At 40.9% G+C, this 23468-nt stretch overlaps 1 protein-coding gene across 1 annotated transcript in view; it reads right to left on the reverse strand.

Annotated features, from left to right (window-relative positions):
• Positions 1–23468, reverse strand: part of Unc13c (unc-13 homolog C) — a 427544-nt gene that overhangs the window by 145611 nt on the left and 258465 nt on the right. The window contains exon 17 of the mRNA XM_057767059.1: positions 7800–7933. Coding sequence (XP_057623042.1) covers positions 7800–7933 — 134 coding nt within the window. The remainder of the gene's footprint in view (positions 1–7799; positions 7934–23468) is intronic.

Consider the following 23468-nt stretch of genomic DNA (forward strand, 5'->3'; position numbering starts at 1 on the left):
CATTCATAGTTTAGGATACAGAGCTCCCTGGTCTAACCATTCATAGTTTAGGATATAGAGCACACTGGTTATGACCATTCATAGTTTGGAATACAGAGCAGCCTAGTCTGGCCATTTGTAGTTTAGATGGAGGGAGGATGAGCTGTGTCTGCGTGAGAAGGAAGAAGCTATGCATAGCAGTGGGAGGCTGCAGTGTCCATAGGACAGACTCCCCAAATGACTTCAAAAAATATTGTCTTTAATCTAGAAGTTTGAATCGGAAAACTTCAAAAGAAAGAATCTAAAAATCAACTGTGACTTCTCAGGGTTTTCACAGTGGTACACAAACTGTCAAGGCTTAGTTCTAATCTTTATTTTTTTTATTATTATTTTTTAATGGCTTAAGGGAGCTGACGGACACTGTTGAATCTGCAGCCTGGCAAATGCAGTGTAAATGGAACTGCCATTTAAAATAGAGCTGCGCTGGAAAAACACTCACAAGCTACATAATAAGTAACCTGGTAATATCAGTATGAAAAGACATGGTCTGAGTCAGACGGTCCAATTACTTGACGAGCAAGTAATTAAAAATAAAAAAGCAGAAAAAATCCAACCCAAACCAACCAACCAACCAACCAAGGCTGGAAGGAAGGCATACAAACAAAACAAGGCTGGGGAGAAGGCTCAGCTGTTAAGAACAAGCACTGCTCTTGAGGAGGACCAGAGTTCAGCTCCCAGAACTTGCATCAGGTGGCTCGTAACCAGCTGTAACTCCAGCTCCAGGGAATATACACCCTCTTCAGGCTTCTGTGGGTACTTCACACACATGTGCACCCCCCCCGCCATAATTAAAGTTAAAGTAGACTTAAAGAAAAAAAATCACAAAAATCTAATAATACAGGAAAAGAAATATAGCATACTCTATCAACATTCCCAGACATTTAAATTAAAATGACGCTGAAATATGTTGTTTCAGACTAGAAGCCATAACAATTTGTTAGCCTGTGTCATAGCTGCTCCCTGTTACTCTCAAGGGCTTTACTTCTTACACAGGGCAGACACCCAAGCTGCCACACGGCTCCCTTCTCAGCTCTGCACCCTGGACTCCTGCCTACTGGCTCCATCACCCTCACATTACCTGACACTGTGGAATAATAAGAAGATATTAAGGAGGAAAGACAGAACCGCTGGTGGTAATGTTTTAAATGTGCAATTCCATGGTTTCTTCCTGACATGGGCTTGAAGTTTCTAGCTTTGTTTTATGGTATTACCTTTAGGTTTCAAACTACTGAGAATAACACCTCTCTTTCTCAATTTTTGTCTAGAGTTACAAAAATATTTCTTTTGGATTTGGAGCATGCTACATCCAAATATGACAACTTGCTATATCAAATATTTTTTTCCAAATGTGTGTGTGCCCGCATGCATATGCAAGTGTGTGCATGCTGTGTGTGTGAGAGTTGTTGAGGCCAAAAGGGGTGTCAAATCCCCTGGATCCAGAGCTCCAGGCACTTGTGAACCACCAGGAATGGGTGCTGAGAATGGAACCCGGGTTCTCTAGAAGAGCAGTGAGTTCTGAGCTATCATCTCTTCCTTCCTTGCATTGCCTATTTTAAGAGAAAAGCAGTTTGGGAAATGTCACAGGTAAGAAGGACTTCCTCTGCTCTGGGAATCGGTTGGAAGACCCTCATGTGACAGGTGAGAGGGGCCATCCCTATACTCAGAGAGAAGGGGCATTTATTTCTTGGGAGACACATAAACCAAGAAGACGACTTGCTGTCTCTCTCAGGCAACTATGCTCTCACTTTCCTGCTACTGCTCAATGGCATTCCTCCATGACTCTGTTCATCACTACCACGAAGACATTCAGGTCTAACCACTGCACTGTCCCTCTCAGCGACTTCTTCCGTGTACTATAACAAGTTCTATAACTACATTTATATAGTTTACTCGTCAGCCTGTTCTCTTGCAGAGACCCCAGAGGAGAACTCAGAAGAGCAGAAGAAAGCGACGCATCCTTCCTATGCTTCTCCTGCTAACATCTCTCTACCACAAAGTATTACCACGACTATACATGAGAATTTCCTGGAACACTTGAGGAAACCTTAAGAGCAAAAGTATATGTAGCCTGTGATAAATGCAAGCTTAAGGTTTTCAAAAGTAATTTTGTTGCTTTTTTCCTATCTTGGGAAGAAAGGGAAGAAAAATATGTAATTATGAGCAAAATAAAACAGATGGAAAATGTAAGCCATTCTTTCTGAGAAGAGCCAGTCCGCTTCTCTCACAGTTTTTGTCATTGGCTCTGTTCTCTTGGAAAAAATTTTAAGTTTCAATTTTAGTACTAAATATTTGTTTTTATTATTTTATTGTTTGTTGTCTCTGTGTGAATAGGTACCCATGAGTGCAGTACCCCATATGGCCAGAAGAAGGCATTAAGTAGCCTAGAGCTGGAGTTGCAGACAGTTTTGAACCTCCAAATGAGGATGTTGGGAATCTAACTTAGGTCCTTTAGAAGAGCAGCAAGTACCCTTAACCACTGAGCCATCTCTCCAGCCTCAGTCTCAAATTCTTCAGAGGTCAGAAAACAATCACAAGCCCACGATGCTTCCTTTTTGTATTGTTTCCTTTATAGACTTGGGGAATATTTTGCTTTGGCTCCAAATTTTATAATGCTGAATTTACCCTGCATTTACAGAACTGAGGAATGTTATTTAAAGACAGAACTTCTTCCAACATGCTCTGCAGTTGATTATTTCTGTCTTTAGTTTGGGATAGTGATCGGATCTATACATTTTCAGTTTAACACATCTCTGGCTTTTCTTTATCAAATAATAGCCGTCAAATCCTGTTGCTAAATCTCAGCATGACCCAAAAGAAGAGATTTGAGTTTTCCTCTGAAGCTTAACTAATTTCTCCAGTAGAGTAATGACTAGTCTCTTTAAGTCCATTGCCTCATCTGCCAAATGGGGTTGATAACAACTGTGTAACATACGAGCTTCTCGAGGGCCATTGTGAGGGTTAAGTGAGATTTTATACCAATGTTTTGTAGACTCACTCATTCATCATGAGCAGTCAACAAGCATTTGCTGCTGTTGGGAGTAAAAATCCTAGCCAGAAATGAGACATAAAGAAAAATATTATTATCTATTGATTTTTAATGGGAAAAATAATTATCACAGAAAGTGAATTGATTTTTATATTTGGTTGTCTTCAAGAAAAGTAAGATGATAATAAAATTAATGGCAAGAAAGTAAATAGCAGAGGAAATTTTTCTATACTCAGGAGTAAACAGATTTTAAGACTTCTGAACTCTCAGATGGCACGCCAACCATTCAAATGCTAATTAGAAACAGTACCCAAACCTTAACAGAAACAGAACTGGAGGAAAGAGTGTTAGCATTAATAGTGGCTCGAATCAAGCTATTATCACCATCTACATTGGGTTAGCCTGTTGGCAGGTCTGTGAACGGATATGGGAAGACCTAGTCCAGAATGGGAAGTGTCATTCCCCGGATTGGGGGTCCTGAGCTGTTTAATAACAGTAGAGGAATCGAGTTGAGCACCAGTGAACAAGTGAATAGATACACGTTCATTTCTCTCTGCTCTTGGTCAAAGGCGTGACCAGCCTTTGAAGTTCAGTCACTCTCAAGGGCTAGAACCTGAAATTCTAAGGGAAAATACACCCCTCTCTTCACTCAGCTGCTTACTGCTGGGGCATCTTATCAAAGCCACTGAAATGAAACCAGAACACTAACCTTGCTATGTAGAAGCTATTATACACATATTTAAAACTTAAATCTTACATGGTACATCAAATATTCATACACATATACATATTTAAATGTCTCTTCTTAGCTTAACCTGAAGATTCTTATATACAGATTAAATTCTCTCATGTTAAAGACACTTCTGCATTTTCAGTGAAGCATTTTCAGTTTTATTTAATTGATAATTTATAGTAGGGCTGTTTAATGAAGGAAGCAATTCATTCCTCCATTACAGTCTGCCTCCTCTTTTTAATTTGTAGCAATTAATACAGAACATAAATGTTTTAAACCTCGAGTCTTCTGAGACATAACAATTTAACAAACCAATTTATTATTTCAAAAATGTCTTAGTCGAATCAGGAAAACATAATCTGCCAAATTTGATAATTTGGACTCATTAGTCATAGCAGACAAAATTAGAACCCATTAAGTTTGGAGTTCTGCTGTGAGGTACAAAGCAGGCCTGAAGAAAACTGTGTTCTTTAAGAAGGAGCAGGCTATGCTCTGTGCAACTGGCAGTCACACGTACGAGCTGATGTTTTAGCATCAGCTGGCATCTGACAGACATGTAGTTTTCTCCATAATGTAGTAGAAGGGAACAAAGATAACACTTAACCAGAATCAAGACACAGTGATCTATAAGAACCATATATAATGTATGGCCTTAACTTACATCCTGACTGAAACAAACCATACCTGCCCCACAAGAAGGACATTGTATAAGACAACCAGGAACAGCTGACTAACAGGATGGGGCTTCTGAAAGACTTGGGTGTTGATGCCGCTGTCCTGGCTGGGGTGCGCTACTTTGGTGGGATTAAAACTACCACAATTTCTCAAGGTGGGTGCTGACATACAGAAAAATGAAATCGCTTGATGTCAAAGATTAGCTGATGGTGATTCCGCCAGATAACAAAAATTCAAGAGCATATGAGCAAAAAAAAAAAAAGTAATAAAATTTAATGATTATTAAATTGAAGTGATAGAGACATGTTCTCTTGTGTGGTTATCTGTTCTTTTTAATATCAAGATCCTGTTCATAATGATTTTTAATGTAAAAAGTAATTTTACAAAGCCACACATGAACACAGAAGCCAGAAGCTTTAACACATTGAACACTGGTCTCAAAACAGAACAACATGTCAGTTCTGCTTACACTCAGGCTTCTCCACCAGAGCAAATGGAATCTTTTAGAACACATGACTTAAAAGGAATATACTGGGTTATCCCTCACTCTGAAAAACATTAAAGGAACATACTACACATACACATACACACATACACATACACACACACAGTGACTGTTTTAAAATTGACTCATTTCTGACATTGGGTACTCTCTACTACACAATCTTAATGCAGAACAAAACTAAATTATATTTTTACTCTGGCGTGTGTGTGTGTGTATATGTGTTTCCTGCTTGCCTTTTATTGCTCAGATACAATACCATGGCCAAAAGCAATGTAGGGAGGATAAGGTTTACTGGGTTGAAATGTCAGCATCAAAGTTCATCACTGAGGGAAGCTGAGGCAGGAACTCAAGCAGAGGCCATGGAGGAATGCTGTTCCCTACCTTGCTTTTCCTGGGTGTCTCAGCCTGCTTTCTTATACAGTGGAGGAGCACCTGCTCAGGGTGGTATACCCACAGTGGTCTGGGTCCTCCCACAGCAATAAGTAATCAATAAAACGCCCTGCAGACTTGCCTATAGGCCAACCCAGTGGAGGCATTTTCTCAACTTCGAGTCCCTCTTCCCTGATGACTCTAGCTTGTGTCAAATTAACAACAATAACAACAGCAGCAACAACAACAACAAAACCTAACTGGCCAAGAGCTAAATGGCAGGCTCACATTGCAAGCTGAGATGAGGGCTGGTTGTGGATTATGAGCCTGGCACTCTAACAGAGGAGAATTAAGAAGCCAATTCTTGACAGTAGGAAATTTTCAGAATCTTCTGGCATTAGAAAGAAACAAGATGAGAACAAGGGTGAGGTCTAGAGAACAAGGAGGAAACAGTGTATAGGGAAAGCAGGTACTCTAGCTATTACACATAAAAGATAAGGTTACTTTGTTCAGAAATAGGAGGAATCTGAGGCATGAGAGAGATGAATTATTAATAGATGGCAAGATCCTTTTGTTGAAGACATCACACACTTTAGTTGCAGAACACAGAGAAATAAATCTTGAACTCCTCCTGCTGACTTAGTTTTCTGAGTGCTGGGAGGGCTGCTGTGTAAGCTACTGGGGGAGAAAAAACCACATCAATGGATGTATCCAACACTGCACTGATGTGGGATGTCCTTCTGTATATGTGTTGCGTTGATTGGCTAATCAAGTTGCTTTGGCCTATGGCAGGGCAGAATATAGCCGGGCCGAAAGAGATAGAGTAGGTGGAGTCAGAGGGATGCCATGTAGCTGCTGAAGGAGGACACCAGAACTTTACCAGTAGGCTACAACCTCGTGGTGATACACAGATTAATAGAAATGGGATAATTTAAGATGTAAGAGCTAGCTAGGGATATGCCCGAGTCATTGGCTAAACAGTGTTGTACTTAGTGTAGTTTTTGTGTGATTATTTGGGCCTGGGCAACTGGGAAACACATGTGCAGTCTCTGTCTACACTGCAACCTGCAGACTACAACACCCATCTTCCAGGCAAGATGTGCCACATGGTGCAACAGTGGCAAGGCTCTCCTGATTGGATTTGAGGCCTGCTCCTACAAAGGGGATTTTGTGCCTGGTATTACAGACATGGTTAGTACCCTAGGGGAGAGCCTACTGTTATTTTTCTACATGGTCACGTTGCCAAATGCCTTCTAAATGTTTGTGTTTATATCCATAGGCTTGTGCTGCCCCCAACCTTGGTCAGAAAAGTTTCTTGCTGAAGGGATGGTGGTTAGTGTAGAGTTGCATTACTCCAAGTGCTGAGAATGCCACTCCAAGAGCTTAGCTGGAGATGAACGTCTATACCAATCACAAGCCCCAAGGCTAAGGGATCATGGAGAGAGGCCAGGAGGGTGGTAAGAGCCAGGGGATGAGAAGAGACACCTTGAGATACCATCTGTTGACATGCATGACTGTGGCACACATGAACGCACAGCAACAATGTCTACCTGCACAGGCCTGCATGTGAACAAGGTCATTAAAAATTCCAGCATGGAGTAGAGAAGAACTACTGAGGCCCCATCCATGGCTAAGGAACCATTGCAGTTGATAGCTGATTGAACAGAGAGTCAGGTGTTTTTTTTTTTTTTTTTTTTTTTTAGGAATATGTGCACTATGGTTGCCTCAAGCCCTAGGGGATTAGACCACATTTCTAATTGGATATAGTGGGCTAAAAAAATTAAATGAACAGGGGCATGGAGAGATGACTCAGCAGTTAAGAGCAATTGCTGCTCTTTCAGTAAAACTGGGTTTAGTTTCCAGCACCCACATGGTGGCCTCCAACCATCTATTAACTCCAGTTCCAGGGGATCTGATGCCCTCCCCTGGTCTTCATGAGCACTGCAGGCACATGGTGAGCATATACACATGCAGGCAAAACTCATACAGAGAAGATAAAACTAAATCACTATTTAAAAGTAAAATTTATAATGAGTGGGTAGTTAAGAGGCAAAAAGGTGGAACTGGAACACTTCATTTTTCTTGTACTTGAAATTATAATTGATAACCTAACAAATTATGATTCAGGCTTGCTTGCCAGAAAATACAATAAAGTAATCAACCCAGTTTTCCACAGTAAGTGTGGATATTAGCACCATTGTTAAGATGGTACAAAAAAGAGGACACAGGAAAGCTTTCGCCTTAAACAAAAGTCAAATCCTGGGTGAATATTTGACTCCACAACCAAACAACTATATTCCTTGGAGTTTAAATAAAATTTTTTTATTACCACTGAATTGATATTTACTGATAGAAGTAAAGAAAATAATTTCTATGGTTTATTTTTTTTAAAAAACTTTGTCGTCATTAGAATATAGGTAGCACATAAATCCAGGTAATGCATTTTCAATGTTAGAACGAAGTCTGCCAACTCGTGCATGCAGTGTACTTACTGATTGAGAACAGGGGTGTAGGCAGTTTTATCTTCATCAATAATAGTAACCATCAATGTGATCAGCTGTGGCCAGAAGTCCAAGTTCTTGGTGGTTGGTCCCTGGTCTTCCCGCGGGACATCCTGCTTCTTACTCTGTTCACAAGACAAGCAACAGGCGAAAGAGAAGTTAAAGGGAGGGCTGCAGTTTGCATATACTGTCCTGTCCACCAGAGATCAGAGAAGCAATTCTGAAAACATGTGTAGATCGGGGGAGATTAAGCCATTGAGCTCAGGTTTCCTTTCTTCACGGAGTAGGAGGAAGTCAGCAGCGAGCCTCCTCATTCCAGTCTCACATTTGTTTAGAGCTTAGCCAGCATCAGCCTTTCATTTGGCCACTCCTCTCTCCGAATGCTGCAAGCCTACAACCTTAGGAATTGTTGTGAAGACTATCCCTTTAATGTGGCTTTTTCCAAAGACAGAGATCCAAGCTTATACGCATAAAGGTGTGTATGTGTGTGCGCATGCGGGTGGGGGTATTTTTCAAGCCTAAGTATGTTGTCCTAAGTCATGGTGGGACAGGTTAAGAAACTCAAAGCTGTCTGGCTATACACCACCACGGAAAGCTTCTTCAATTAGCACCTGCCACACGCTTCATCTATGACCCTGGTCCTGATCACAACTTTATCTGACAAGCTTCATTTTCATAAATCCATCTTTTTCTTCTTTTACTTAAACCATCTTTAATTTCTTCGCAGTTCTACACACTGTCTGAATTCTTTAAGGATCACCTCTAGAAGGCAGATTCTTACCTGGGAATGATCTGAACTCACTTTAAGGTTAGGGAGTACAATAGTGATGGTAATTTTTTCCCCCCAAGACAGGGTTTCTCTGTGTAGCTTTGGAGCCTGTCCTGGAACTCACTCTGTAGACCAGGCAGTCCTCAAACTCACAGATATCTGCCTGCCTTTGCCTCCTGAGTTCTGGAATAAAAGACATACACTACCACTGCCTGACCAATAGTGAATGTTTTATATATGAATTTCATTTTCAATATACAAAATTCTTTCCAACATGCAGGTAAATTATCCTTATTATTTATTTTACTGAATATCCTTCTTAGAGTCCTCATTTTACATTCATTTGTTAAATTTAGGCAGAAAATATAAAGGGAGACATAATTTCCACTCAAGAATACAAATAAGCAAGACACACAGCATCTATGACTACTCTTTCTAAGTCATTTTGATATGTCCAGAATTATCTGAAACCTCAGTTTGTGGCTCAAGAAAACTGATGTAAACTGTGTATCAGATGTGACCCAGTTTGGCCTGTTCTGCGTCTAGTCATTGTGTCTTCTGTTGGGACCAGAATTCCAGGCATCCTGCGATGAATGGCCCTGTGTGTTCATATTTTGATGTTTTCCAGGACTTACAACTTCTCTATGATTCAATGAGTCATCCCTTCATTACCATTTTCACTTCAGTGAAAACACAGCTGCAGAGTTCACTTAGTTTGGCAATGGGATGGAAGAGAAGATTCAGGTGAATGTCTCTGGATCTTTATGTAAGACAACGCGGATGTGTCTCCAAATGAAACATCCAGAATTTGTGTGCTTCTATGTGTGCATGTGAAGGAATGGTGACTGACATGGCCCTCATTCAAGACAGGGAAGCAACCATGAAAGACTTTGGTAACAAGTTATAGCTGTGCTGAGACTGTGAAAGACCCGGACAGCAAAAGGAGTAAAGCGATATAAAAATAATAAGCTTCAATATGCAATAAAAACATAGGAAGAAAAAATTCAAAACCAGTATTGTGTTTGCCACTTCTCCTCATGCTGAGGTAGTTGTTTAACTCCTCAAACTTCTGAGATAAAGAAATCTTAGTTCCAACACATTGCAGGTTAAAAATAGGAACTCTGTAATTGGCTTATGAAATAGGACAGAAGTTTCAGACACTCGGGAATCTAAGGTAGGCAGTTTATTGGCTAGGAAAAAGGAGAGCATTTATCCAGGTCTACATTTAGACTGGACTGAGGGTGAGGATCTCTTGAGTGTCCTCCAATCTCCAAGGCAACCTCTGACAGCCCTGGCATCTGTGGAAACAGCCTTCTGGCTTTTCTGTTGCAGACATGCGAACTCTCCCTTTCTGCCCATTATCTCTTCTGTCTCCAAAAGCTGTACAGGAGAGATCTTCTCAACCCATCACGTTGAAATAAAGCACCTGCCAGTCTTGAAGACTGGACACACAATGCCTAGACCGCATACAACAGAATTCTGACCCATGGACGGCAGCAAACACTCTAGATGGTGAAACCACAGCTTCTGTGGCAACTGAGCCAGACTAGTTGGGGACTGAAGCACCTCAGAGAATTTTCCCGTGTTCCCAAATCAAGACCAGAGAAAACCACATATGCTCTTCAAATCCACTTCTACTAGTAGGTTCTCTGCCACACCTTTTCTCCTCTAATGTCTTCTGTTATCAACACAGGACTCTCCTGTGGTCACTCTGGGTGAGGTTTTCCAACTTCCCTGTTTGCCATTGAGTCTTTGCCTAAATGAAGTGATCATGGCTGATTTACTTACTATTTATAGAAAGAACTGAATTTCAACCCCATGTTTTCATGGTTTACATGGTCTTAAACGATTTCCAAATATTAAGGGCTTATCATTTCAACATGCTAACAATATGAGAACAGAGAGCTAGCATAATATCAACTTCCTGTTCTTATCTAAAAAAACAAACAAAACAAAAGAACATAGGTAACACCTGAAAATGTACAGCCTTTCTGGTTCCTTCTTAGCATTAACTTCAGGTCTTAGTTATACAGTTCGTAGATAAAACAATGAATACTGTATGCTAAAATGATCAGACTAATTATTCTGAGCTTCACATCATAAGGAAATCTTTCAATAAACAAACTTATCAGTGCCAAAGCTATTGGTGAAATCCCTGCATCTGTTCTGAGATCTTGACCACCATGGCTATTGAGCACACATCTGCAGTTTCAGAGTGATAAGCATGGCCAAGGGCTAGTTTATCTCCATTTGACCTTTTTTCTCCTAAATTTTAGAATGTTCCCACTTAACTTCCACACTCTTTTTAAACCAAAGATTCCTACGAAGTTACTAATTTGTACTGTTCATATTGCCAGGGCCTTTTCATTTGCTTTTCCTACTAATGCTGAATTAATTCTGCACAGCTTTGAGGGTCATGAGAAACTGGATCAGGACTCTATGGGGAGATCCAGGAGGTTCCAGGTTCCAGTCTCAGCTTTTCATAGACTGCCCAATCTGTTGCCCCAAACAGAATGACATCAGAACGACACAACTGCATCTGTGACGACATGGAGAGCATCATCTTGGCAAACTGAAAAGACTAACAATGCCTTAATTACACTTGAGCAAAATGACATGAATCTCTTATTTTGGTTTGAGCAATGCAGCAAGATAAGGAAATACCCTGAGGGGGTCTCTGTCTAGGAGCAGAAAAGCAAGGACAGGAAGGAGTTGTTGAGGTGTTTTAATCTGGTCTAAGTCTTTTGGTCAAGTACAGCAGAGAAGTATAGGGCCGGCTCTAGGTCAGCTCAGAGACAGACTAGAATCCAGACTCTTGCATTTCAAGTGAAAGCAAGGAAACTTCCCACAGGCAATACAAAAGAGGAGACGATGCTGAAGTTAAAATCAATGTAGAACTTAAGGCAAATTTTGTTCTCAGTGCTGCCCAGCAGTTCTTGGCTGATCCCACAGAGCGGAACATTTCCCTTGTTCTCTACCACACTTCGGTCCTGGAAATAGCTGCACAGACAATATCTACTGTGACTTCTGCATCACCCTGAGATCATTTACAAAGGTTCACCTGGGGTCACATAAGGTCAGAAAAGCTAGAAAACTATACCTTATGAATTCAATGCTTTGAAGAGTGTCTGTTATCACTTTTCTTTCTAAAAATTGCTGAAGATAGTAGAAGGCAGTCATATTTTATTTGCTAGCACACAAAAAGGCAGATGAAGCTATTTCTTAATAGAACAATTGGGCATTTTCAGAACTGTTGATAAACAGTAATATTAGGCTTTTTCATTAGAGAATATTTTTGGCCTTTTGCAATCAAACTCATGTAGGTAGGACCTTATATAGTTAATAATGCATTACTCCTGTACAATTGGGGGAAAGATCAAGTTTGATATTTCTAGGCCAATGTGGTTGTTAGTTTCTACACAATGCAAGCTCAACACGGTAAATGTTTATTTTCAAAATTCATAGCACAGCTAAAATTGCCAAGAGGTCAAATTATATATATATATATTTATATATATATGTGTGTGTGTATACATTTACATATATGTATATATATACACATTTACATATATACATAAAAACACCAATAGCAGCAATATGCTGTGCACCAATAGCAAAAGCTGTTCAATCAAGTTTATCTGTCATTTGAATAAAATTGTAGACATTGAACATACTCCAAGTGAAAAAGTAAAAATGAAAATCCCAGAAAACAGTAGCTTTCTTACTGTCATGGCGCCCAGAATCACTTTAAAAAAAAAAATCCATTTCTCTTCACCTGGAGAGAAAGCATCCTGAGGATGTTATTGAAGTTGCTCTCAGTGCTGGCTAAGAGAAGTCCCCTGTATGATCTTAAAGCCCCATAAGCAGCGTCTCCTCTGAAAGGCAGCCCTGTTGCCTTTACTTCTTGTGCCTTCGGCACGATCACCACCTCTTAGACCACTCTCAACGTCTTCACCTTTGATCTCACTACTTCAAAGGTTCTTGCTGCTATTGATCTGTGATGCCACTGTCAAGGATGGTTTTCCTCATCGCCTGGATTTTACCGGCACATGGGAAGTCACTTAAACTCTGCCCATGAAGGGAGAGTGGGCAGCTATGCTTGACGAAGCAGATCTGGACTCCCTTTACCGGATTGAGCATACGCTTGAGTAGCCCTCAGCAGTCTGTGAGAAAATCTGTTTCCCTTTGCTACAGCCAAACCTGTGGCTCCTTAGTCTTCTTGTGTAGTTAGAGTCAACATTCTGACTCTCCCCACCTGTGTCAAAGATGCATTTTAAAATCCACACTAGACGTGTTTTGGGAAGCTATGAGTCATATCCATTTTTTTTAGTTGAGCTCTACATTTTTCTCTGCTCCCCTCCCTGCCTCTCTCCTCCCCTTCTACCCTCCCCCAAGGTCCCCGTGCTCCCAATTTACTCAGGAGATCTTGTCTTTTTCTACTTCCCATGTAGATTAGATCTATGTATGTCTCTCTTAGGTTCCTCATTGTTGTCTAAGTTCTCTGGGATTGTGATTTGTGGGTTGGTTTTCTTTGCTATCTGTTTAAAAAACACTCATGAGTGATTACATGTGATAATTGTCTTTCTGTGTCTGGGTTACTTCACTCAAAAGGATGTTTTCTAGCTCCATCCATTTGCCTGCAAAATTCAAGATGTCAATATTTTTTCTGCTATGTAGTACTCCATTGTGTAAATGTATTACATTTTCCCTTTCCGTGCAAGGAATCTTAAACATCTTGAGTTATGAAATGAACCTGTATTAGGAACTGCTGTTGGCCAATGCTTTTCTAAGCCTGAAGCATTGGTTAGCTTCATCACCATCACCTGGGTGCACGCTGAGATACAGCTCTTACAGCCCTCGTGGAGGGCCTGTTAAGTCAGAAAATATCAAAAATATTTCTAGGAACCTGGACTTACCTACACAGCACTGTTCTATGAAGTCTTTATGCTCATAGGAAGAATCCACCACTAACTAGTAATTTAAGTCAGGCAAAAGAGCCCTCATTTAAAGAAAATGTGTGACACAATTTCTGAATACCAGAATCAGCCAGACATTTGCTAGATTTTGCATTCTATCATGACAACAAAAGTCTTTGGTTTTACCTTTGTGCCTGACAAGTTTCCAAATACACATAGGTCCCTGTCTGTGGGAGGAAGCAGCGCATCTTGCTGACGATTTAATCATTAATTAAGAAAATGCTCTACAGCCTCCCCTACATACACAGCTGTCTGCATGTTACAATCTTTGTATAAAACTTTATTTTTCAGATGAATATACACTAAGTACAATCACGGACATCTTCAAATTGTGCACTTCTGATGACTGAGAACAACAAAATGACCAAACGGGCTGCTGAGATGGCTCAGTGGTTAAGAGGACTGGGGCTGCTCTTCAGAAGATCTGGGAGCAGTTCCCAGCACCCACATGGTGCTCACAAATGTCTGTTCCCGGGGATCCAATGGCCTCGTTTGGCCTCCTAGGACAATGCCTTTATGTGGTAGACATATATGTAGGCAAGGCACTCATACATACACGATAAAAATACGTAAAGTATCAGTATTTTTTTTAAAAGAAATGTCTTAGGGTTTCTATTGCTGGGATGAAACACGATGACCAAAAGCTACTTGGGGAGCAAAGGGTTTACTTCACTTACTCTTCATCTTCAGAGGGAGTCAGGGCAGGAACTCAGACAGCAAAGGAACCTGGAAGCAGCGGCTGATACAGAGGCCAAGGAGACCATTGCTTACTGACTGGCTTGCAACTCTTCATGGCCTGTTTGCTCAGCCTGCTTTCTGATTGGATCCAGGACCACCAGCCCAGGGGTGGTACCACCCACAATGGGCTGGGATCTCCCACTCCAACAGTTAATTATTAAAATGCTCCACAGCCTCGTCTGACCCTGCATCTATGGAGAGAGTTTTTCTTTTGTCCATGTTAGGGTTTGGTGTAATCTCATGCTGCCAAGTTAATAGATACCAAAGCTGTGGGTATGTTAATTTGGGATGTCCCAAACAACTAAGTTGAACACTTGATAGAATGTTGATTTAAATAAATGAAGATTTAAATGGCTTCATGCTATAACCAACTAGAGATGAGAAAGGTGTTCACAAAATCTCTTCCCTTTCCTTGGGTACACAGCTACGCTACAGGGCAAAGTTACTGATGGCTTTACACACAAACCATTCAGTGGAGAATAATGCTTTCTTCCCATGAATGTGGAGGGCTGTGATCAAGATATGGAAAATGATGAGACAGATCTGTGTGTAGGCCAAGTCTTAAAAGGCAACCACGTCTCCCGGAACTTCTGTTCTTACAGCCATCACGCTGTGAGTTCCTTCATGGAGTTTGGAAGAGGTCACATGAAGAATAGTCAGGTTCCAGCTAACAGGTGTCACTTGCCTGTCCCCTGAGATGCTAGAGACTGGACCTCAGTTCAGTCCAGTCACACCAGTCAAAGCCACGTGCAGGAGAGATGGCATTCACCATACAGTCCTTTGCAAATTATATAGATCTATGGACAACATAAACTATATTTCAAAACCATTATGTTTTAAGGTGCGTTGTAATTCGATAGATTAACGCACACCGAGCAGGATTCTGCAAGTATATATAATATAAACAATGAAATGAGTGTTAGTGAGAGACTGCGTGGAAGTAGGCAGAAGACCAAGGGGTTTCCGGCAGGTGGGGAGAATCAGGAGACTTGTTTGTAGGAGTAGGGACAATGTGAAATAATTGTTTTTGTTTTTTGTTAGACAAAGTTGATACCTGTTATTTAGTGGGAGGAGGTGGACAATGCTGTCTCCTGCAGTTTGTGTGGACAGCTGAGAACAATGTACGTAGAGAAATCCCGGGAGAGACACGGGCTTTCTCACAGCTGTGTAGAATTACAGGGAGAGATCAGCTGAAAGGAATATGCTCATATTTTTTTTTTTCTAAGTGAATTCAGAAAAATACAAAGATGCCAGTTGACATGGCTGTGGGTGCAATAACTGCTGTTCTCTGAGGATGGGTCACTGACAGGATCCCCACATTTCAGTGCATGCCCCACAATCATGCAGAAGGGCAATTCTTATTACACTTAGTGCATTGTTAAGAATAAACCAACATGTGGAGTCAGGAGGGTGTGTGTGTGTGTGTGTGTGTGTGTGTGTGAAATTGTAGGAAAAAATTGGCTTAAATATGATCATATTTTATTGGATAGATGTTTGAAATTCTCAAGAATGAAGAAAAGCAACATTGAAAACATTGCCTTCTTCCCATGATATAGCGGGCACACTCAGAGACTCAGAATAGCTGTGGCTGCCTGTGCAAGACCTGTGCAAGATCAAGGCAGAGCTGAGGGAGACGATCTTCTACTCCCACCCCTTACAAGTGAGGTGGGGGATATAACTTGGTTGTCCAGCATTTGTCTAATTTTCATACATCTGTAGGTTTCATTCCTAGCATTGCAAAGAATGAAAACAAAAATTCATAATTACTTGAGATTATGTATCCTAATAAGATAGATTTTGTCAGTCTGTAATCTGCATACACTTCAAACATCATGTTCTACACAGTAAGTGAATACATTTTATAACACAAAATTAATTTAAAATTGGGCTAGTAAAATTTGACACATTAATGAAGGCCAGTTTATTTTTTTTATAATTATAACTCATTGATTTTTTATAAAAAAATTTAGTTTCCTTGTGTCAGTGGGAAACTCTCATATCATATTGAAAATCTGAGGGGAACCTTTCTGAAGGTCAGAACCCTGGAAAGCTATAAATAGTAGGAGTACCTGCTTGGAACCTATAAATAAAAACCTGATAAGATGTCAAGTTAGAAATCAGAATGATTCACTGGAAGGCCCTACATCCTGGGTTCCTCGGAAGTGGACCAAAGCTGCATGGAGGTGTTGCAATTCAACATGAGTTAGCCTGATTCTGTTGGCATGCTCTATCACATCAGGACATAATGGCAGGTTGCTGATGTCTGATGTTTTAGGCTTGAAAAGGCTTTAAAGATTCTGAGTCCTATTTTTCTCTATGCCTAATAAGTCTGCATTATTATCATATGGCATTTCTTGATACTATATAGTGAATGAAATTACTCAAGATGATCAAATTTTCCAAAGATGAAGCCATGTGGTCACGACCGTTATCAGAGCTTTTCTGAACTGTTTTTCTGTGTTGCAGAGAAACACTGACTGGTGCCAGTCAATGCATTGGGTAACGGTCACTTCTGACATGCTGAGTGTCTGAGTAGATGCAACATGTTACCATGTCACTGCTTTCCCCAGTTTGAGTATAGATGGGAGTAATTAATAAACACGCTGAAAATATTAAATGCTATAAATACCAAGGGATGGCTCTATACAGTGGCATGGGCAAACTCAGCTAATGACATCACTGGATGAACAGTGTACTCACAGAAAGTTCTTACCCAGTATTTTCCCCTACCCCAAGAAGCAGAAGAGGAGGAAACAGTCAATACTAACTGAAGATTCCTGACTAACTGAAGATTTCAGTGTACCACTGCTCATATCCTTAAAAATCAGGAGAGACAACAGGAACCAGCTGGGCCCTCATACCATGGTGGCTCTCTCCTTTGTCTCAGACTCAGCAAAGCACAGGCCCTCTTTGGACACATGAACTTCGCTGTCACTTTTCTTTGCTATTTTCTCAACTTATAGTAAAACAATAAATTTGGAAAATTATGAAAAAACTAAAATGAGAAAAGGGAAACTAACCACTTTTTCAACTTGGTGATGTACCTGTAAGTAGACAGGGGGTTGTGTTTCCTTATTCCATGTTTGTAATAGCCAATAACATCTTTGAATAGCCAATAACATCCACCTAGAACTTCCTTTCAGATCTAGAAATTAACTGGGAAAGTACAAAATTTGTGATGCAGCGTTCCTTTTAAAATTTTAGTGTATTTTAAAAGTCTGTCTATGTTGTAATGTGTATGCATGTGTGTGGGTTTGCATCCAGGCACAGGTGCCACTGGGTAACCATAGAGACCAGAGGAGAGCATCAGATGCCCCGGAACTGGTGTTACACTCGGTTGTGAGTTCTGGGAATGGAACTCAAATCTCTGTAATCATAAAACAGTCTTAAGCTCCAAGCCATCTCTCCTGCCCCACTGGTTTACTCTTTCAGTTACACATCTTCTTATCAGTGCTGGAATCATTACTTAGGAGATTAATGTGACATATGGAATAGTGATCCAGAGGACCAGTCAGTCACCAATACAGTTTGGAAATGTGGACCTCGTGCTGGGTTGCGGTACAGAGGCATAAGAGGGAGAGTCAGCAAAGGTGATACTTGGCTGATAATAAAATTTCCAAATTAACCTTATCCCAAGTAATGGCAGCTCAACCCAACAGTGTCCAAATGAAATTGTAAAAAGATGCCAAATCATTCAACAGGTTCCATTCAACTAACAGAACCTTAACAGCAACAAAAACAACAACAATAAAATCTGTGCCAATCTACTTATAGATGTAATAACACAGGCATGTTCAAGTTTATTTGTGGTGGTGAGTAGAGAGAACCCATTCTTTCACTTCTGCTGGAGTTCTGGAGGGTCTTTTCATGTACACATGAGCTAATCCCTTCTCAGCAGAAGCGATTCTATTATTTCCCCTAATTAGCAGTCACAAACAGTTTCATCATTGCTTAAGAGAATAATGTCATGCTAATGAGCTCATTCTCTTTTATGAGATGGATTCTGCAGCTTAGTAATGATAGAGAGGATAATCCTAAAGTTAACATTTACTGAGCATCAGTTCTGTCTCAGACTGAAACAAGAGCCCTCACACTCATAACAGCCCCTCCCTAAAAGGGTGCATTTAATTGTTTATCTGGGCCTATTCTGCAATACAGGGGGAAACTCTCCCGTGCTGAATGGAACTTCTGCATATCCTATAAATACTGAGAACTGAGCAGACATGCTACCCACAGTTAGGGAGAAGATGAATGTGGGTTAGATGCTGTGTGATAATGCTCTTGTATACTGTAAAGATTTGTCACTCATATTGGTTTATTCAAATGCTGATTGGCCAGTAGCTAGGTACGCTGAGCTTGGGGATAGGCAACGCTGAGAAATTTCAGCATTGCAGTGGAAGAACTTCCTGGATGGCTCAGGCTATAAAGTGTGTGAAGCTTGGCTTAGCTGGCTGTCTGGTTCTTTCTGTTCTGGCAGGTTCTGAGAAGCAATTTTAATATAAGTGGACCTGAATACATAAACAGTAATGCCATTAACAGGTTCCCTTGTACATCATTCAACTTTGTAAATTGCAGGGTCATGTTTCCCCCCTGAGGTTTGTTGATAGGCATTGAGATTTCCCTATGTAAAGATACAGTTGGGAGAGCCAAGAATCCAGCATCCACTTGGGTCTCATGGAGTAGTGTTCTGCTCTGTTCCAACAGGACATTAGAGTCTTACACCCACTGGATGGTTGGGTATATTTTAAGCACCCACACAAGAGACATCTAAATGTATTTTAAAAACTGAGCAGACGTTTCTCAGGAAAACAAGAAAGATGTCTTCTATGGATTTGCTGTCAGGATATATGGGAACACTCAGGCCTGTCGCTATAACAAAACACCCAGTGCTTAGATGGTATTGAGGAGAAAGACTGGCAGGAAGCTTTCCCTTCTCTCCCTGTGTCTGATTCCTTTCTTCTAACCAACCCTGATTTGCTCAGTTATAACCAATATCCTGAGTCAAACACTTAGGAAGTTATTTAAGAGATACCATTCCATCATTTAACTGACCCTATATCAAATATGTCTCTCAACAAAAACCACAGTTAGGCCAAGTGAGATGGACTCAACAGGTTCGTTCTCAACGTTTGTTGTGAAACCCCACAGCTTTAATTCAGTTCCAGGGACCCGCAGGGTGGAAGGAGAGAGTCGATTCCCACAGGTTGTTCTCTGAGTTTCACGTGGACACACCTCCACCTCCCACAGGTAAATAAATAAACTAAAGGAATACTATGCTTAATTCAACGTACACAGTATAGGGTGTATGTGCAATTCTGTGCGTCAGCGTGTGTCTCTTGTGACATAAATAAATGAAATGTTTTTGGATAAAGATGCCTTTTCTTCCTGGGGATTTGACATCGGGCTAGAAGACTAAATCTCAGGCAAAATACAAAGCAGGATTAAAATCCACCTCAGTAAAGCCACGAGGGAAATCTCGAGGAGGCGGATGTCAGCACGCTAAGCTGCTGGCCTCTTAGTGACGTTCTGCCGTGGCATGGGAGAGAATCCGCTGTCCGTGGGGAGGAAAGGCAGCACAGTAACGGCACATGCAGCCCTGGCAGCTGACTCTGGGCTTATTTACAACAAGCCTGACGCTTTTAAAATCAATTCAAAGTCTCTTTGTATCTGGGAGAGAGGTGCTTAATCTTAAAGGGAGTCATTGATAAAACAGGGACTGGAATAACCTACACGGGTGATACTGAAAACTGTCTGCATTGGAACAATGACAATCACAAAGTCCCAAGCTCAGAAAAGCCACTCAATCCCTCGGGTTTCCAAGACAGGCAATCACATCCTTTCTAAACCCCAGGACAGTCTACTGGTGATGAGGACGAGTGCTTCAAGCACCAAGTCCCCAGGAAAACCACAGTGTCACTGGGGAATTCTCAGGAACATTTCCACCGTCTTCCCAACATGTGTTATTTACAGGGTCGGGATTTTCCCTGGGATTGGCCAATGGGAAGCCTAAGTAGGAAGTTTACCATATGAAGACTAACTAGAAAGTCTCGGACGCTTCTGCCACAAAGTCCATCTCTCCTTAGGAGGAGTCACGGCTGATGTGGAAAATCCCAAGTTAACATGGTCATTAATCTATCCCAGATTCCTATGGAGTGCACAGGATATCTTGCAAATATAAGATAAATAAATGTGGATGAGCAAAAAAGGAAATTTCAAAGTGGTGGTGATGGACTAATAGGTATCTGCTTATCTCCAAATTCACTGGGATGCCTGTGGTGTGTGTGTGTGTGTGTGTGTGTGTGAGTGAGAGAGAGAAAGAGAGAGAGAGAGAGAGAGAGAGAGAGAGGAGAGAGAGAGAGATGTATGCTTATAAATTTATTTATCTCAACCATACCTTAAAAGGTTAATTCTAGATTTTATTTAATTTTTAATTTTTGCGGAGACACGGTTTCTCTGTGTTGCCCTGAATGTTCTGGAACTCACTCTGTAAAATCTACTGGCTTCAAACATACAGAGATTTGCTTGCCTCTGCCTTCTGAGTGCTGGAATTAAACGTGTGGGCCACCACTGCTGGCTAGTCTTAGATTTTTAGATAGATACGTAAAATCTCATATGCATATAAGATATAAAGTGTGAAGACAAAGAGGACAAAGAGAGTGGGTAAGGTGAGGGAAGAACAGGGCATAGGGACCATGCCCAATGTACAGTACAGACTTGTATGTAAGTTAAACAAATAATTCTAGTGGCTGGAAAAATGGCTCAGGGATTATGAGGATGTGAAGATCTGAGTTCAGTTCCCAGCACTCACATCAGGCCTGTTAACTCCAGCTCCTGGGGCTCTGGCACCCCCTTCTGGCCTCTACAGATACTGCACTCAAATATGCACACATACACATGTGCATAAATTATATATATATATATATATATATTTTATATATATATATAAAATTTGGTGATATATATATATATAGTCACCAAAAAAGGGAAGTCTCTCCCAACACAGTCACGTGTTGTAGCAGAGAAACATTCTTCCCCCTAGGTACCATGGAACAGAAGACACTTCTAAGTGAGCAAGAGCTATGAAGAGGAAGCCTGTTCTAATGTGAAGGACCTCTGAGTGGAGTCTACATTCCACGTAGTCAGAGACTGGACAAAGGAGAAGGCATCCCGCCATATGGCCGTGTTATGCACTTCTGCACATCTGAGATAGACTGTGAGCTCCCTGGAAAGGATCTTTCTGGAGAGTGAAGGTGAACGAAATTCAAAAGGCTGTAACCGGAGTCCTTGCAATCCAATTTGAGCAACTTCCCTGAGCACAACGTGGGTCACGGAGGAGTGTGCACAGCGGCGACAACCCACTGTATTGATGTTCAGTGGCACTAGCTCTAGCATGGTACAACTAGGCTCATTCATGGTTTCCTATGCCATGTAACTCATTACCCATCAGCGAGAATCTACCACTAGCTAAGCGTGCTATTAGCATTTTCTAGACATCAATTCCATTGACAAGGTCTGTTGAGACACTTACTGAGAGCACACAGGAAGTATAATCAGGTGCGCATCTCCTTCCTGGTGGATGGACATGAAACAGATACAGGGCCATCTTTTCCACCGAAGTTTGAAGTGTTTGCTTTAGATTCATATGGGCTTGGTCCCGTGTGAAGTATTACTAAACTGAAATCTCATTGTCCCTCGCTGAAAGCATGAACTGCTATCAGCTCAATTAAATCACAAAAGCCCCTGACACTTGATACTGAATTGAATTTGAAATTGTATAGAATGTCACTAAACCCCACAGGCCACCTATGTCCAAGAAAAAAAAAAGACACTGAATTGCTAGATTCCAGGGCCAGAGGGCTCTCAGTACAATTACTTACAAATAAATATGACTTATATATTAAAAATTGAACTATTTTCATGGAATTCAATTTTTCTTTTCATTTTAGGTAATTTTTTCTAGTGAATGCCTGGGTAACCACCTAACTTGCTCATGTCTGTTACATCACTAACATAATGTGCCATTTCTGCAGTCTTTCACAACACAAATATGCGGTTTATTTTCTTCTACTGGATCCCATTTCTTCTTTCTATTTTTCTATTCTTATTTCTATCTTATCAGTTACGTAAAAGGCTCTTTTTTTCTCACCGATAACAAAGGTCCAGATAGCATTTCTAATAAGGATTGAGAGATATAGTATAGTATCTATGCCAAATGGACAAAATTTCAGCCTAAATGTAAAAACATTAATTTTAACTTGCCTCAACACAAATATATGATTCTTTATGGATTTTTAAACATCCTCAAAATAGCTTATTTTCACCATCCATTCTATAAATACCCATAGTTGCCTAGGATTCCCAAACTGGAAATCTCTGTCTCAGAGTTGAGACGTTTCTCTTCTGCATATATTAGCATGCCTCAACACACACCACGGGGCTCTGACATAGTTTTCTAGATGAATGATTTGAGGAAGAACAAATCATCTAAATCGGGTTCTATTAGGGTCTGCAATGGAGAAAGATCACCCTAATAGCCTGCGAGCTGCTCTCCATGCTCCCAATCTTGCCCCTCCGATTAAGCCCTCCCCCAGTCAACTCTATCCTTATAAATGTGAATCTGGTCACGCAAAGCTCCCATTTGAAATTCCTAGAGGCTCCACCGTTCTTTCAGGACAAATCAGAACTACTTAACTCAGCTTTCTACACATCTGCTTCACTTCTTTTCCTGATGTGTCCGGGGAAGGGACCCCATGCTGTCATCCTCACAGAAGTCACTGCTCTGTAACTTGTGCCAAATAAATTGTGACACCTTCATTCTAGCTGGGACTCATGGGTCATCTCAGCTTTGAGATCGGTAACAGCTGCCCAGATGTGCTTTCTGGGTGCATCAGACCCTCTCATAAGTCAGAGATAGTGCAGAGATGCGAACTTATTCTTTCTAACACTCTGTCTGGACCTTAGCCATCAGCCATTCACAATATATCCTTCTTATGTAATTACACTTTGTACATCCTCTGGGAAAGCAGAGGAAGCCTTCTGACATAGCATTTGACTCTCTGGGCTCCCATGCATCTCATCTCTTCCCTCCCAGGACACTTTCCATCTGTTGTTATAACTGCCCCCTTTACTTCTCTGAGTCCCAGAGTAGATCCATGACGGAGCAGGGATTGTTGAGTG

This window comes from Chionomys nivalis, chromosome 4 (assembly GCF_950005125.1).
Source record: "Chionomys nivalis chromosome 4, mChiNiv1.1, whole genome shotgun sequence".
NCBI classification, from domain to species: domain Eukaryota; kingdom Metazoa; phylum Chordata; class Mammalia; order Rodentia; family Cricetidae; genus Chionomys; species Chionomys nivalis.